This window comes from Poecilia reticulata, linkage group LG6, assembly GCF_000633615.1.
Source record: "Poecilia reticulata strain Guanapo linkage group LG6, Guppy_female_1.0+MT, whole genome shotgun sequence".
Taxonomy (NCBI): domain Eukaryota; kingdom Metazoa; phylum Chordata; class Actinopteri; order Cyprinodontiformes; family Poeciliidae; genus Poecilia; species Poecilia reticulata.
Genome location: NC_024336.1, coordinates 27,695,798 through 27,714,350, shown reverse-complemented (window position 1 = coordinate 27,714,350; position 18,553 = coordinate 27,695,798). Strand labels below are relative to the sequence as shown.

At 40.5% G+C, this 18,553-nt stretch overlaps 1 protein-coding gene across 1 annotated transcript in view; it reads left to right on the top strand.

Annotated features, from left to right (window-relative positions):
• tspan18b (tetraspanin 18b) overlaps positions 1-18,553 on the top strand; it is a 61,996-nt gene that overhangs the window by 27,237 nt on the left and 16,206 nt on the right. Inside the window, exon 2 of the mRNA XM_008411942.2 lies at positions 6,706-6,794. Within this exon, the coding sequence (XP_008410164.1) occupies positions 6,792-6,794 (3 nt within the window). The 5' untranslated portion in view covers positions 6,706-6,791. The remainder of the gene's footprint in view (positions 1-6,705; positions 6,795-18,553) is intronic.

Sequence of the window (18,553 nt, the reverse complement as noted above, 5' to 3'; positions counted from 1 at the left end):
TGTGTGTGTGTGTGTGTGTGTGTGTGTTGGAGTTTTCATAAAATTACTTCTTCATTCTTCTAATATCAGAACTTTCTTCTGGCGATATTTTATTTTCATGTTGCCACGTCTGTATTAGGTTTTGTCGTAGCTTTGACCTGAATAAGAAACGCTTGTCAAACAAGATGGCGGAACAATGGAAACGCAAGGAGTGAATTGGTGGAGGGGGAAAAAAATCCAGATTTTCCAAAAATAAAACATTGAAAAACCAAAGATTCAATGAGTCGATCAAACTGATTTATCGCCCATATCTTCTCTGAGTGCTGGGCTTTAATGAAGGCATCTTTTGCAGAGGTGAGAGACAATCTGCTGCATGACGAACCTGCCAGCCAGACAAGTGATCTGGTCAACGTTCACCACAAAGGGGTCGACACGACGACGTCTTTCATTTGCATCACAATACCTAACTCACAACACATCCTCCTCAACTTTTCATTCAGCCCAATATGATTAATGCCTGGGAAACAATGGAAACTGCTTAACGAGTCCAACTTCCACCTTTTAGCTGAAGTGATTCTGTATGCTATTTGTGTGGAACCCCCCAGAGTCTGCAGTGGAGCCAAGAACAAAGAAAACAGTGGGGAGCGGTGGCCAGAGAGGGAAGAATGAGTGATTATCAGTGTGGTGCCCTCTGATCAGTGTGGGGATTGTTTCTCCATTGTGGTAGTTTATCTTTATCTCCTGTGGCTGACTTACACTGTTGGATCAATAAATCCAGATGGAGTTGGGCGATAATTCTGCCTCAGCATTGCCCTCATTAAAGCGGACATTCAGGAGATATATAGCTGCCGGCATTGCCATTTTTCCCATTTCTATAATACAGCAGTTGGATGGATATGAACTGCTGGGGGTTGGTGAGACCAGACCGAAGAAAAATGGCTACAGACTCGTTTCTTTGTTGGGGTGTTTAATAAGATTTCACTGAGCACTGTAAAACATTTACAGGTGGTTTAACTTGAAAATGAAAGTCCATCTGCTGCCTTGAAAATACAATTTAAGTCACAAGAAAATTGTTTTGGTTTTAACTCAGAAAATAAAGTTCATGAATTTGATTTAACAACAAGAGACAAGTTGTCTAAACTTTGTTTTTCAAGTTCATTAATCTTGAATTGTGAGTTTTAACTTAATGCTGCAATTTGAGGCTTCAAATTGCAGCACAAGGCAAAGTTACACACAACTTTGCCTTGTGTGCAAACAATGTCGAGTTTATTAAATAGATGAGACGTAGCCTAATTTCCAACACATTTTTCCAGGCTAGAACTATTCAACCTTGAATAACCATAAAAAGAAATCCATGGATGCAAAGTGGAAAAATTTAAGAGGTTTGTTTTTGACTAGAGAGAAGCTGATTCCTGACCAAAGATCCATCACTTCCTGCCTGGTTCTTTTCCACTTCCTGTCCTCAGAGGAAGAGAACTGACCAAACTACCTGCTGTTGTGTGACCTTTGACATTTCCGACAAAGCTTCCTGCCTGATCAGAGTGAGACCAAGAGAAAATACAGCCACTACGAATGGGCACACGGATTTAAATTAACTTCATTCTTTTTGCTAAAAAAAACCGATGTTATAAATGTCTGGTGGAGAATTTCTTAGTGGAAACGGTTTGTTAGGTGGCAGCTGATATAAAGACGTAGTGGCAGAATACTGGGTCAACTGGAAATATATCCATCTTTAAGTAAGCATGTTTTTTTTTATCTGCTTTTATTAACTGATGTTATACCTGCAGCTGACAGTTTAGGAAATTGGATGGTCTGAAAGTAATGATGACTGGCCACAAATGAAAAGCTCTATCTGAAGCCGAATTGATTTTTTCCTTGTCACGATGTTGTTAATCTTTGGAGGGATCTGGCTGTCTTACTTAGTGATTACAGTGCTGTGTTGTTCCTTCTGCCTTCAAGAATTTATTTTAAATAACTTCGACTGATGAGACTAATGAAACTTTCAAGAAAAACCTCTGTGCTTAAATCAGAGTGAAGTTTTGGGTTCAGTCATAAGATATACAGAAAAAGTCGGAATACGGTTTAAACATTACAATGTAACATTTTATAACTTACTACACTCAGCAGCAGAAATGTTTCTTGTACTTCTGAAGGAAATTTCAGGTGGTATAAAAAAATAACTTTATAGTATTCATGTTTGCTTATGGCTCTCTCATATTTTACTTGAAGCATAAAAATTTGCCAATGAGCTTAAATGTCATTGGCAAATTGGCGAGAGTAATTTGTTCAGAGGCGACACCGTTGGGGTGGATGTGGATGACTACTCACTGACATAGTCAGCTGTAGTTGTCATGCCAGGCCACCAGATGGCGGTGTCACTGGCGGCTTTTGACCCTTGGCTTCAACCTCTTTGTAAACCAGTCGACATGAATACCTTTGGGGAGCATTTATCAGATGTGGTGAGGAATTAAATTTGTATAATTCTTCATAAAATGCCTACAAAGATCGTGAAATGTCTCACCGTGAGTGTGAAAAATGTGTGTGAATACGAACTTCCCTCTACCACGTGATCGATCCCGTCGGTTTTGGGTGAAGTGTGGGACATCTTTTAGCCTTTAGCATGGAGATGTGAAGTCGCAATCACATTCCCAGTCAAACAAAAATCATGGAGGACTTTATAATTTCTGTTTTGAGCCAGTAGTATGGCGCCCAGGCTCTTAAAGTGAGTGCTACAAGTTTGCATCTATTTTTGAGACTTTTATTTTGAAATACTGTCGTAGTTTAATAGTTGTTTCACAGAGTGTCTGTTACTCTTTGGTCAGGCTGATTATAAGGTGAACAATCCTCTTTCTCTTTTAAATAGTTTATGTTGCAGTGTTTTAGTGACCTGGAGGAGATTTTAGAGCTTTGTTCCCAGAAAACATCTTGTAGATAAGCACCAGTTGGAGTTAGATAAGCATTAAAACATAACATAAAAACACATCACTTACCTCAAGGTCTGTTGAGTAGCTGCTTCAACATTCTGCCTTCAAAAGTATGTTTTTAATATCATTTACTACTTTTAATATGAAATATTTCTAAGTGACCAAATCAGTTTTTCCTTTCACTAAGAGAAAGTCCTGTTTCTCCATTTAAAATCATGGAAAAACCTCAATACATTTCATGACAAAACCTATATGTCTACACAGATTCTTTAAAATGAATAATCCTTATTCTTCTCGCCAAAATTGCTCAAATTTTTTCTCGTTTTAGTCAGCTGCAACCCCCTGATTCCTGCACACATCAGCATGCATCCCTGACCTTCACGCTTGTTAAAGGAGATCAGCAGCAAACATGATACTTATAAAAACAAGCAAAAAATGCAGCTCAACAATTTACTTACCGGCTCTCAATCACTTCCAAGATGTCAAACAGGTGGTTGTGCCAGAGAAACTGTTTTTATTGTCTTCATGCTTTTAGCTTAGCTACAATATAGGGTTTTCATTCCTTAGGGTGAGTTTATTATAATAGGGTTTTATAGGCCTGGCCACCAGGCTTTCGTTCTGCCCTCACCAGGCTAAGCATTGATTATTTATTTCAGTTTTTTTTTTAAGTTTGCATTTTTAGAGCTTATATTTGGTGTTCTGCTATTAATATTCCAATAAGACATAATTATCAAGTGATATTTTCAAATTTCCTGTCAACTTTGAACATTTTTTAGCTCAAAAACAGAGTGGGCTGCTGGATGAATGACTGCCTTTGGGTCCCAACCACTGGGGGAAACCCTGCATAATGAAAATTAATGGGATTTTGAGGGCTGCACATATTTTGGTGGGAGAGTTGTAGTGGGAACTACGATGAATTATTTTAATTTCCAATGTTTTCAGTGGAGAAACGAGATAAGAACTGCTTTAAGCAAATAAAATCTGTATTCAGACGCCACACTGTAATTATGACACAGAAGGTTGATCCTGTCTGCTTATTGATGGAATATAATCACCACTGTGACGATAAAAGAATATTTTCTAGATTTGTTGGGAGTAAAAAAATGCGGAAGCTCCTGCTTTTAACCACGTTGACAGACAGATGCTAATGATGCAATACTATTGTCAGAACCTGAAATATCAGCAGACTCTAATCAATTACTGCCTGCCTTGGTGTTTCAATCGCCCACAATACTCCTGAGCTTAAATGTCACTGGCAAATTGGCGAGAGTGATTTGTTCAGAAGCGACGCGGTTGGGGTGGATGTAGATGAAACCTTTGTTGGCGCCCCGGGCGGCCTGGCCTTTCCCCCCCCAGAGACTCCGTCCTATTGTTGTGCTTTCTCAGCCGTCTGCGCCGATCTCCGTTCGCACCCCCATAACCGATTCAATGAGGGCTGCCGCATCCCATCGGCGCTCCTCTTTCATATGAAGGGGTTTCCATGGAAACCGGGAAAATATTGCAGGACCCTCCGCACTGCTGCTCTCCACCCGCTAATAGTCCTCCTAAACAGAGGGTTCAAGAGAGTCTAACTCTGCAACAGGCTTCAGGGTAAAATCTGATCACGCAGCGGCTCAGTGCCATTACAGACCGAGATAATGACGATTACTTACTCATCTGCTGCTTTTGTAGAGTCTGAAACAAGCTGGCACTGGGATTACTGCACTGCACTACCTGGGGATATGTTAGCTGGGCCATATGGTGATTTAAAGACAGTTGTTTTTTTGTAAATGACTGTCAGCGTGCAGAGTGCATCCTCACCCTCCCTGCATGTGTGAAGCCGGTGTTATTGATTCTCTCAGCGTGGGCGCTTTCAAGCTCCCACGATAAGAGACTGTATCATTCCAGTGCATCTCCCCACTTCTGAAATGTGTCCCTCTTCGTCACTCTGGCTTTGATTGCCTCTTCCAGATGCAATCAGTCACATATTCTCCACGGGAGGAGAGGACGTGATGCTTTCACTGTCGCTCGGGTTTAGTGTCCTGCCGAATGTGATGTCAGCTGGAAATGAACCCTTGGAGAGTGACGTCAAGCGAGCATCTCCCTGCTGGAGGGCAAAAAGCTGCTGGCTACCAATGACTAGCATTGGTTTTAGTTGTCAATATAACATGCTAAATGTACGCCTGATATATAAAAGAAAAAGAGACGCAGTGCTGCTTTGCAACTAATTGTCAACACTAAGATTACTAGATAACGTTAGGATAAAGTTTTAATTAAAAAAATAGCGAGGAAGAGGGAAGTAGTTCAGTTAGGCTAGCTTGACTTTGAGAATTGTATCATGTAGATGTGATGTGGAATTCGGTGTGTTTCGGTTTAGATAACAAATTTTTAAAAAGACGACCTAAACACCAACTCTGACAGATCATCAGTAGAGCAGCTGTTTAAGTTAGCCAACCAACCACCACAATGTTAGCTTAGCTAATAGCAGCGGAAGCTAATCTGCCACAGCATTAACTTTTTAATAATCGCAAAATAAAGATGAAGCCTTAAAATATAAAACTGACGGACTTAATGTTCTGTTCTTTGTGTGAAGCGTTTGAGTGTTTTCGGTGTTGAGTCCTGATATTCAGAGTGCCGTTGTTGTCGGTTGCTATGGCAACTAATCTGCGCCAGCGTAGTCGACAAAAAGAGCGAGAAAAAAAGTGGTTTTGAGTTGTTCTTTAACGGTTCTTCTGCGTTATTGTCCTCTTTTCTGTGTCTCACTGCGATAAATTAATAATACCAACATCTCCAGCAGCCAGGTTTTATTTAGTTAGCGGAGCTTTTCTAAGGCGGAAGCGCGGCTATGTCAGAGAATAATATTTTTGCCCTCTGGCGTTGTGCGCATGCGCAAAATTTCCGGATGTAAACAATAACACCATCAGCAGGAATACTCCAGGGATCTCCTCCTGTCCTGAAAATGCCCTGCCAGCTCGTTGTACCAGCTAACTGCGTCGTGTCTTTCAGAAAGACAGGCAGCGCTCTCCATTATTGGGTACCGGCTTGTCAGTGCCAGCGCTTTGAAACCGGCTCCAAAGAGTAGTCAGTCAAAAAAATCGGGCTGCCGACTATTTTTGCACACAGAAGGCTGGAGGAGCAGCGGTTTAATTGGCGCTCATTGCCGTATCGTTATTTTCAGCTGGAAGACAGTTGTGGCAAAAAAAAAAAAAAAAAAGCAATTTAAAGACAGGAAAAAGTTTAAAGCGTTTATGCTCATTAGACACACATGGCTGGAGACACTTGCATTGACAGTTAAAGTCAGCAACGTGTGCTAAGGAAGGAAAGTGAATAATGCATGAGTTCAGACGCTCCTCAAGGTCAAGCCAGAAGCCGTATGAGGAGAGTGCTGTGTGCTGGGTTTACTAATAATGGACAATTAACCTTAACCTTACTTTACTACCGCGAAACAGTTAATAGCCTTTTATTTGGACGCAACATTAGTCTGAACTGTTGCTATTAAAGTTGTCTTTTATTGCTTCTAATGCTATTAACATTGGTGAGAAGTGAAGTATTCACACAGATGAAGCACTTCTGCCTTATATTAGAGCGGCGCTCAGGGCTAAAGCTTCATACATAATAAATGCAAACTCTGTCATTTTAAGTGGCCCAGAATTTTCCTTTCTGTGGGTTTTTTTTCTCTCTCCCACTTTCATTTTGCTCAGATCGATTATAAGAAAGAATTGCCACATTTATTTCTGCTTTCCACTCCTTTGCTATTTATTCACCTCATTGGCTCGGTCCTAACGTGTTTATTTTGTTTTTGTCTTGTGTTTCTGTCCTACAGCCCATGAAAACAGGAGCTGGGGGAGAAAAGCAGGACAAGTCACAATCAGTTTCACCTGAACAAAGACGAGCAACAAAGGGATCCGCATGGTATGGCTGAGTTTCATCTTCAAATGCTGCGCATGTGACGTAAAAAAAAAAAAAAAAAAATCCACCACTTTCATCTCCAACACATATTTGTGTTTCAAACATACTGGTGCCCTTTGGATTTCTGCAGTAACGCATAGCTGCTGCCTAGAGGGATTCCAGCCTCTGCACACACGTGTAAAATCAGTGAGAATCACAGCAGAAAGAGCTTGTTGACAGACTCTTTTCAGCAAGATGCTGACAGCACAAGCGAAAAGCCATTGTTACCGACGACAGGAGGCAGAGTGCCGGAGCGAGAGCTGCTGCTGCGGCTGCAAAACAGACAGAAAGGCTTTCGTCCTTTAACCATCACAGCAGGCTTGTGCTGCTTTATTGTTGGGCTCTGATTTGCATTGACATTTGCAACATTAGTATTCCAGGCATGGCGGAGCAGCAGACATGTAAAGACTGAGAGGTTAAAGGGGAGTTCAGATCCGGATGGATCAGCTGTTAACAGCCGTAAGACATAACAGGCAAATGCTACATGCATTAAGGCATGTAAATCTATTGGCATTATTTAGCTGATAATATAAACACAAAAAATACTGCTCTTTTCAATGTTTACTTCTGTTACAGACAGACTAAACACTGACTTTTCATCGGATAATCCGGTAGACTCTGTTCGATTGGGGACCAAAATTGCAACATTTGTAAAATTTTTAGCTGGTGTGGTTCATATTCACACTGCACTGTGTCAAACCAACTAAACTAACTTTAAAAAAGCTCCTCGCCTGTGGTGGTGCTGCACCAAGAACCACTGAAGGAAATGAGACAAAAACACCTGAAGAAGACATGAGAACAACCGCCTTCTTCATGAAATGTAAACAAAAATGGAGTAGTGTCAGATTTTGGCGGTTGTAGGATTTTTTTTTTGTCCTTAGTAAAAGGTGACAAGCCATTCCTCTTACTATCTCTAAACTCTTGCATTTGTTCCAGTTACATTTACCCAGAATGCCCTGCACTGTAGTCCACGTCCTGCTTGTACAGTGGTGTCCAGTCCACTCGGTGTTCACATAAGCAGTCAAACCGCACCAGAATTCACTTAAATTGAACCGAAACCTAGATTTGTGGCTTTTTATGATCTGCATCAGAGTTTGATTGTGGATTCACACCTTCCTGAGCAAATCAGACTTCCTGTTAACAAACTAAAGTTTGATCAAAGCAAACTAAACAGGGCTGGTGAACAAACACCCTTATAGTTCTGTTGAGTTATTGATGAGTTTTTGTCATTTAGCTCTTAGGAAGCATTTTAAAAGGTTTTTTTTTACTTAATGTCAGTTCTTTTCTTAAAATGGCAATGTACCATCCATGATTTACTGATTTGTGAAAAAATGACCTGTGTGGTTTTTATGGCATTAACCCACAAACTTAAAGAGCTCTGGTCCAGTGGTGTCCACAATCAGTCCTCAAGAGCCAATTTCCTGCAGGTTTCAGTTCTTTTCCTGGTTCAACACACCTGTATCAAATGACGGTTCGTTACCCGGCCTCTGTAGAACCTTAACATGCTCGGATCGTAGATGGACCATTAAAATCAGCTGGGTTGGAGCAGAGATGCATCTAAACTTGGCAGGACACCGGCCTGTGAGAACTGGAGCTGGACACCCATCCAGCACTTTTTATTGGGTCTCAACAACTGGAACGCCATGAGATAAATTCTTTTTTTGGATTTTAAAATCTCTGGATAACTTGACACTGGAAACCCACTTGTGGATTTTCCAGTTCAGGACTTCCCTCCTGCACTTTCTGGTCTCATTGGAGGGAAATCATTAACATACCATGGCACTAAATTTTATCGGTTTTGAAACTGCATCTTTTTAAAAACCCTGGTATGTTTTGGAAGCGGTAACCTTGTTCTAAAAGATTGGATCTTCAGACTGTTTCCCCCTAAATCAGCTGGATTTTTGTTATTTAAACGTCCCTTTGCTGCTATTAAAGCCATCACTTGATGGCGTACTGGGAACCTTCAGGGATCCAGTCCCGGGTGGTGGATCGGGTTTTATGTCACTGTTCTGATTTTGAAAAGTACAAGCAGAGTACACACACTACAAACAATGTACTGGACAGTAAATCCTTACCATTAAAAATTAATTGAGCGATTACCATTTTCTTTGAAATAAATACATCCAGACTTGCTTTGAAATTCCAATAAAACACTGAATTAAAGTCTAAATTAACACCTAAGATTCAAAGGAACAAACTTCACTCGACACAGATAAATCAGGTTGGAGTTGTCTTCTCTTTGACGCAGTTCACCGTTTCCCCTCAGTCAGTGCCTTTCTTGACACGTTTGAAGTTTAATGTATTCAAAGTGCGGAAAAAGTGAGGGAGAGAAGTGGAAAGGAATCACAATGACGGCGCCGCTGTTGTGATGATTTCATGCAGAAAGTAAAAGGAAGCACTCAGGAGGAAGGTCGCTCCTTCAGGGATTTATATGAGTATTTGTTTGTCATTTCTGTAGGAATACACTGCTAACGCTACAAAAAGACAAAATCTTACCAAAAAATGTTGGTCGAGTTTTCACTGCAATATCCTGAAATAAGACAAAAGTAACTTTTCAGCAAGAAACAGTAATTCATTTAAAAAATACTAGCTCCACCAGCAGATTATTTCTTGTATAATATGGAATGAATGTCTTTTTTTTCACCAATACTTTTTGTGAATATTAAGGAATTGTTGACTTAAAACAAACTCTTATTTCTTGGTAAAAAGTTAGTTGTAGGTGTTCTGAGATGTTTGCACCAGAAACTAGAGCAAAAATACCTGGTAAGATTTTGTTATTTTGCAGTGAACATATCTGTACAAACGTTTTCTCATAAAAATCTACACTTCAAAGTGAGCAGAAATACGACTGTCACAATAACCAATAACTCAGTTAATCACATGATAAATTTGTCTATTTGTCTGATTTATCGTTTTTTTCTCTTTTCTTTTCCTCTTTCTACCTAAAACTGGATGATAAAACTTTTCAGTCTGGAGTTTTGCTCTCAGCTAGAAAATGATGTTTACCGATAATTCATTGTTTATAACTTATAATTCATTTTATTTGTTCTTTCTTTTGTTTTGTTTATTCATTTTGGACATTCAAAATGTCTTAGTTCCAGTGTTTAAAAGTTAGTTAGAATTTAAAGTTTATTGATCTTTGAAAATGTGTCCTTGCATTATTATGCCTTTACCGTTATATCACCTCAAACAATATTATCGTTTATCGCGATAACTAATGGGACAATTTATCGTCCAGTAAAATTTGCAGTCATGACAGACCTAGCTACGTCTTTGAAGCCGCTGAGCTCGTTGGCGTAGGAAGACACCAGACATCTGCGTCACCACGAAGGCATCTGAAACTTCTCCTGTCATTTCCATATTCTATGAGGCGTAATCAGCGGTAGCAGAACCGCCCCGTGCAACAATATGGACCTGCAACCACACGGGGCAGAGAAATGTCTGATACAGAGCAGAGAGACACGTTAATGCTCCAGGCTTCAGACCAGTGGGTCGAACATAAGGAATGAAACTGTGAACATAAAATGCACAAACTAACAAACTTGAATTATTCATCAAATGCTGTTATACAGGAAATAATAATTACCCCCAACCAGTTGCTCTGTTATCACACTGTCTCAGCGTTATATTAATAAGCACCGACAGTACAAGCTGTCAGTGCTTATTAACCCAGAGACATTAACCCACTTTGTTTTCTTCTGCAAACATTAGCAGCAGAGACTGGTTTTTATACGGTTATCTCTGTCATCTCCCACCAAACCACATTCAGAACCGTTTCCCTCCAGGCTTTGTTTTGATCGCTTTAAACTCCAACTCTTTGCAGAAACTGGGTTACGCCGTTGCTCTTTTCCACTCACCCTTATCTTGTTGAACCTTCACTAACTTTCGTTCTCAAGGTTTTGGATATGTGTGCGTGGCACGCAGCCATCTGTGAGTGATGAAACGGGTTTCAAGCTCTCCACACAAGGGAGCAAGCTGTATCCAAACTAACATATGGCCTTGTACCAAAGTGTGACTGATTGTTCATTAGACAAATGGCGGGCCAAACTGTGCTCCCCCCCTCTGTTGTAAGGTTCTCCCCTGTGCTCCCTTTTGTTTTCCAACAGGAACTAGCGTTAGGAGGAGATGCCAAATACCGTCCTGCAGACAAAGGCCACTTTAACAGCGTGTCTGGGTGGCCTTAGAGATTTCTGTAGCGTGGAAAGTTGAGAAAGCAAGCATTCGAAGGTGAGCAAATGTTGCCAGGGAAGTGATAGCTGCGGTTTTTAGAGGACTTGGTTGCATGATGCAGAGACTCAGGTTAAGAAAAAGAGGAAATTTCAAATATTGTAGCGTCGAGGAGGAAGAGGAGCAACTCAGTCATTTGGCAACATTTTGAGTCATTTTGTTGGAAGTTGGGTTAGCTTGTACTTCTAAAACCGTATCGTACCTTGTGATACACTTGTCTGTATTTTTCAGTATGGGTGTTGCTCAGGTGGTTTCTTTAATATGGGTAATTAATATAATACAAGTTCCACCTGCAATCATCCACACTCTGCCAGTGATCTTATAATGGTAGACTGGGAAAAACTGAAGTAGCAGCACTTTTCCCCTGCCATTCACTAGATAATGAGAGCCTGCATTGTGTAGTTGCAGAGCAAAGCTACCAGAAACCTTCCCTGCTTGTGAGAAAGTCGGTCTGCTGTGAGCAAATGCTCACCAGCCACTTTTATTGCTAGTATCGTGTTAAACCCCCCGTTGCTTTCAGAACTGCCTCCGTTTTTCGTGGCAAAGATTCAGCAACTTGTCAGAAACATTCCTCCAGAGATTTTGTTTCATATTGACATGACGGCAACACAGTTGCTGCTGTTGGCTCATGGGGAACCTGTTATCGTGTTGGATGATTTGATTGTTCTGCTGGTAGAAGACGTGCTCAAAGACGGTCTGTTGTTCAGAAATTACTCATTTTATTTTCACAAATGTTGCTTATTGGATATTTTCTCTTTTCTTGCACCAATCTTGGCAAGCGTGGGAGATTTTTTATTTTTTTTTTGTGGTAGTACCTTTAGATTAGAGTTGGGTGATAATTAATTACATTTACTCAAATGCATTTACTTGAGTATTTTTTTTAAAGTGTACTTTTTAGGAGTATTTATTAGGCTTTACTTTTTACTTTTACTTGAGTAAAATTTCTGTATTTTCTAAACGCTGAATGAAAAACAAACAAAAAAAAAATCACCAAACACACACGTCCAGTTTTAAAGTTTTAAAAGTCTTTTTAGTTAAAGAAACTGATTTGGAAACATTTTCTTTTGCATGATTTTGTTATTTTTTGTTACTTTTACGAATTATTGTCATTTTCATTTTTAAATACCAAAAATTCCTCTTAACTTTACTTATTGGTCCGTTTCATAATGTAACATTTAAATATTAAATGATTGATAATTTCATTAGTCAGTCAGTTCTTGAGTTGAGTTTTCACCAAATACATTTTTGCCTTTTCTTGAGTAACAACATGTTTACTCAGTGCTACTCTGACTTGAGTGCAGTTTGTCAGTAAGATAAGCATTTTCTCCAAGAGGACATATTATGCAAAACAGTTACAGTCCATTATCGATTTAGCGAGTAACAAAAAGTCACAATTAACGTGATACATAAGTGGAAATATTCCAAAGTTTCTAAAGTAGCACCCCCAAAAATGAGAAAAATAATCACCAGATCATTTAGTGGCTGGTCATTGTGAACAGATGTTCAATACTAATTATAAGAAGCGCTTAATAAATAGCTGTCTCCAGAGATTTGAACAGGTTGTTAATGGGTTCATCAATTCTGGCCCAATTTGACAACATTGGTGATCTTGATGTGCTTGATATGGAGGTTAAAAAGCAAAATACCAGGAACTCGAAGAATAAGCTACTGAAAGTGGAATTTGGCATAAAAGAAAAAGCAGATCTGCAGAGAAATAATTCCCATGTTGTGTAATTATGAATCACTTCATTTTGAATTGAGTTATAACCCAGTTTTCTGGAAATCCCCCAGGATCATGTGTCATCCTCCCCCTCTGTTAAAGAAGGAAAACACTGTAGAAGCGTTGAGAAGTGTTTATGTGGAGTACCACATGCCCTCACTGCTGCAGCACCAGCGGCCGGCTCGGAGCTGCAGCTCCAGGCGATCAATGCATCAATGACCAGCTGTTATCGATCCCAGCTTGTATCTTCACTCACCCAGATGGAGGCGGTGAAGCAATTAAATAAAAGTCTCTGGTAAGACAAAGTGAGGATCACAAACACATGTTCAGTGCAGACGAAAAAATCAGTTTGTTTACCTCACAAATCAACCACTTATGTTAAATATCAAGCAGAAATTGATGCCTTTCACGTTCGGCCTATCTTTCTAATCCAAGGATCCGGGGAATCGATTCGCTGAGTCTCGGCAACAGCCTGCGCTAACAGCTGGATCCGCGCTCAGTTGGGATGTGAGGAATGTGGCCGGCGGTGATGTTGACTTCACATGGCCCTTCTGTTTCTGACTGTGCATTTGTTCGTTCTGAATGTGCTTTCTGGTTAATCAGCCGGTTATTCAGGAGAGCATCAGCTGCCTGGTCAGAGGACTTCAGCCCTCAGGGTTTCTATAGCATCGTTCCCATGTGAATGGATGGGGTGTGTGCCGCTCAGCTCTCACAGGAGCAACGGTATTAAATAATAGATGACCTGGTGGATTGGAGCAAATTCATTATAGTCAATTAGTTGCACCACTCTTATATTATGCATACTGTAAAAAGACTCATTAGGCAAAGGTTCACTGAGAATGAACTATTGATGTGTGTCCCTTAGCTTTTAATCAGCATAAGAAATATTCATATAGCTTGGCAGATTCCTGAACTCTCAGTCCCAAGGGTTGTTCTTTTGTGGTATTTGGTTCTTTTGTGGTATTTGCTTGTCAATTACGCTAAATAACAAAGACAGGACAGCCTAACTGTTTGATCCACAGAGGAGGATGGAGATTCTCAGATTCAGGTGGTGTGTCTGGCGTCCAGCGGAGGAGAAGGTCGAGCAACAATATTTGCTTTTTCTACTTTTTTTTGCAAACATTTTGACTAGATTTAACAGTTTAACCCGCACTCTTACCGCGACGCTCAGGAAGAGTGCAGCAGATGTCACGGTCGGCCAACTAGGTGACCCATCAACTCTTCAGTTCGCAAAAAAAAGCTCATAAACCGGCGACCCAATCAGTGGAGATCCAAACGACCTTCTTAGAACTACAGAAGGGATCAGACTCCAGTTATTCATTTACAGCTCACAGAAAAAGCTCACAGCTGCTTTACCTTCAGTGAACTTCAAAGCACTTTGGTGCGACGGCCCCGCCCAGGGCTCATTCCCTCCTAATTGGAGGTTCATTAAGGGACATGCTGGTCCTCTAGGGGAGCTCATTGCTAGAGGATTTTGGGTGTTTACTTGCTGTGGATGATTTAGGAAGTCACGGAGAAATGGGAAAATGGGTTTTTAATTGAGATAAAGGGTGATGCGGCATGCGTGCGGTCCCTCAGTGTCGTCTGAGGGTATTGGCGCACGGAGCATTAGCGCGCCCGCCACATCGGGGCTCCGCTCAGAGCGGACCCCAGGGTTCAATTACAGGTGATCATTTAGAGGGTCAATGGCATTAAAGCAGGTCAAGTTTTACCTCTTACATTTTCAAGAGGGTTTCATTGTTAATGATTATCTGTTATGCAGACCTGCGCCCAAGATGAAGTAGACCGGCTGGTTGGTGGAGGTGCAGACAGGGTGTCCTTGTCAATGTAATCCATTTATCCAGGGGGAGGCTGCTGGAGCAGAGGCATATGGATTCAGCTTATTAATTGTACCAAATGAGAGATTTGTGACCATTTTGAAGGTTTTGACCTGCAAATGCCTAATTAAGCCAGGTGTGATTTCTCTTTAAGACCTATAACGGCCTTCAGGATATTTCTTTTTCCAGCTTTTCTTCTGTGAGCGGTCATTAAATTATTTATATTAGGAGCTGAGGTGACCGCACTCTGTGTGAGAGAGGGAGCCGTCACTGTAAAACAGAGAATTGGTCTTTAAACAAACACAAAATGTAGTTTTAAAGTCGATTAAGCATCTTATGTTAGCAATTAGCAAAATTATTGCAGCTTGCATTAAACCTTGGTTTTTATGTTTGGTTCCCATGGATCTCAAAGGTGCCGCATTTATTACACTCAGAAGAAATCTTGGTTTTATTTGCACCCAAATAAAAACAGCTCTGCAGCTCTGGAGGCTCCATTTATTGTATTTGATTAAAATGTGGAACTTGGATGTGCAAATGAGCTCAAACCTAATTGAACAGAAACCATTTGGATCTTCTAAATCTACTCAGTAACAACTAAGCTAATTAGCAGTAATAAAACTAATGCAGTGTTTCTGTACGTTGTGTACAATCAAATGTTTGAGTAACATGCTAAATATAGTCTGAAAAATCTAATGACATATGAATCATTAAAAATGCATGTAAGCTATAATGTAGGCATCCCTGCGTTTTTTAATCAAGGCAGCCATATTGGATGTTGAGGTCGTCAAAGTGAGAAACCTTTGACGATTATAGATTTTTCTCAGTTTCTTGAAAATGTTATCTCTGAGTAAAGATGTAAGTCATAGCTGCATTGAAATCAGTACCAATATTTTCCATCTTCTAATCAGTGTGGTAGTGTTTGTAAAACTCAGTATTTACTCAGGTGATACTTCATGTAAAAAGTTTATGAAACATTACCATAACGAATATGAATCCTGACCGAGACACAGACATTTCGAAAAGAAGGCCAATTTTTCCAAATCCTGCATATTTCATGACGGATAAAGACTGGAAACTAAAGAAAAAAATAAACCAGAACATTTTCCCATGTACACTTAATTTCAACATGAGTTAATGATGCATCCAGTCAAGAACTATGTATTTTGTTTATGTTTAAACCAACCAGTGCCTGGTCTAAAAGTCTAAAAAGTGTCAAAAACAATGAACCAGAATTCATCTAGGTTATTTTTTTCAGTTGCGACATTGCAGTAATATTTAAAATGTGTATTTGAGTGGAATAAATGGATACGTATGATTAGATATTTAATAGTTCTTGCTGTGGTGGTACATTTAAAACAGACACACTTTCTATCTAATCTGATCAGATTTTCTAGTAAACTCAGCGAGATACTTCCTGGATACCACCAGAGGCAACATTCAGATCATTTGCATCAAATATAAATGAATAACTACTCAACTGAAGAGACGCTGGATTTGTAATCTAGAGGTTGAGAGTTTGGAGACCAGTGTTTTCCAATCTCTTCTTAAAAACATCTTTGTTTTGACTTGTAACAAAACTCCAGTTTTAAACATAAAAAATGTTTAACGTTTTAACCAAATTTGCTGTAAAAGTAGCGCAGAGATCTATTCACCACCAGACAATCTTTTTCTTGTTGAAACTTATGTTAGCTTGTCTCATTTCTAGTGTAATGAGATATTTGCACCAGAAACTAGACCACAAATGCTTGGTGGGATTTTGTGTTTTTGCAGTGTACGCTTAACTGCATCCATAAAGGGATTGTCGAGACAAACAACCACCTTTTATATGCGTTTTTCCTGTCGTCATAGTTTTTTTTATCTTTGTCTTTTTCAGCCATAGTTGTTGATCTTGTGGGTGCAAAGAAAATGGAGCTCTTGGTGTCTAAGATCGGCTTGGAAAAATGCTCAGGGCATCGCTTCAAAACGCTCCCACTGGGAGGAATGTAGGTCGGATGGGTTTGTCCTCATTACAGAGCACTGGCTTCTGCTGGTATCATAAAGTTGATTTGGGTTTCGGATCTCATTAATCCACCACCATTCTGAGGTCCGCAGCCGGGGATCTCCAGGAGTAAACAAAGGGATTCTTCGAGCCGCGCGGCATTTAATGGTGTCAGTAACGTAAGAAGCGGTTGATGTAAATTGAGTTGGCTTGTGCAGGATACCTCAGGGCAAAGACTGCTGTTACATTGTCACATCAATGACATGCAGTGTTTCTCTCTAAGAAAATATTTCTCTAATCTCATCAGCACAGCATTTCTTTCTGCATCTGTGTTGGTTAATTATAATATCTGCGTTTTGTCATGCCGACATTAATTCATTCATTTTTGCAAAGCGGCACACTCACAAACGGAATGAAGTGAGTCCATTCCGATTTTTTAATTTTTTTCATCCTGTATCTGATCTTTTCATGACAGTCTGAACAACACAGATCAAACTTTTATTCACATGGATATCCGTTACCTATCTGATCTGACCCGAGTCTGAACGGCTTGAACGGTTCATCCGACCTGAACGTCATTGATGCTCAACAAACGTCACTATTCTGCGTCTTGATGGGCGCAAGCGCGAAGGAAAACGACAACCATGGTGGACAGTAATGAGGATTGCGTTGTTAGTGTGCTGGCTCCGCTTTAAAATCGTAAAATATGCTCAACCGTTAGCATCCATGTTTACTTCCGCAAATACTGAGCACTATTTCTTCTTTTTTACGGTGTGTTCACATCAAACGCTTTTGCGTGTCAGGCGCATCTAGTTTACGTTCAAAGTCTATGTGGAGGCGCCCATCGCGACGCGTATCGCACATCTAGCGCAGTTTCGAGTGTTTTGAGCGTTTGATGTGTTAAGTGCATCCAACAAATAGGCCAGCAACAGAAAACAATGGCTGGAATGATTTTAACGCAGCTGACCCACCTCCACATAGACTTTGAATGTAATCCAGACGCGCAAAGTTTTAGGTGAGGAGCAAAATGTCAAGCCTCTGCATTCAAAGTGCAAACTCGTCGAACTGGAAGCGTCGGATGCGTTTTTGACGTGCATAATGCTTTTGGTGTGAACACACCATTATGGCGGTTGGTAAAGCACTGAGCACCCTGTCTGGGTGACATTATTGCGCCCCCTACTGTTCATGCGGGACACTTTGAGGGTCTTTGCAGTTCACACTGGAGATCACATACAAGTCGCATATTTGGAAGTGTGAACGACGATGCCAAAAATATCCGATTTGAAACAAATCCGAATTGTATCTCTTCAGGCTGCATTGTGAACGTAGCCTCTGTGCTGTTGCCCTTTTCCAGATAACAGAATCTGCAGACCTGAGTGTCAGATCCGTGAGGCTGAACTGTGATCGATGAGGGCCAGCAGTCTTATGGGAGTCATGGGAAAGGCCAGTTTGTTTACTCTGCACTTTCGCTGTGGCAGTTTGATTTATACGGTGCTGGTTTCCACCTTGTACTGGGAGCCTCGCTAGGCAAATACAGTAAAAGCGATCTTAAGCAATGAATTTTAATGCACAGAAGAGAACTGGCCCCACATCTGACAGCTGGGCCGACCCCGAGATGGGAGTGCAGAGAGAAAGGGTGAGGCTGGAAAAGAGATCAGACATTTTTGTTTGTGGTTGTAAAAACTGAGAGGTTTTCCAGCAGCCCGTCTCCTCATCCCCTGCTGTGGAAAATACTGTTTGCTCTCTTAAGGCCCAGGGATTGACAGAACAGGCCGTTTCCCTCGCTTTTCTGCGAGACAGTAATTTATGCAGATCTCAATTAAAACCTACTGTGACCTCATTAGGCCTTTCAGTTGGATCTAGGAAAGGATGGAGTTAATTAAAACCCATCTCAGGCAATGAGGTGGTTGGTAGCTCAGAGTAGCACTCCGAGGGTAATCAATACGTGAGCATATTATTAGGATTTACAGAAAGTATTAAC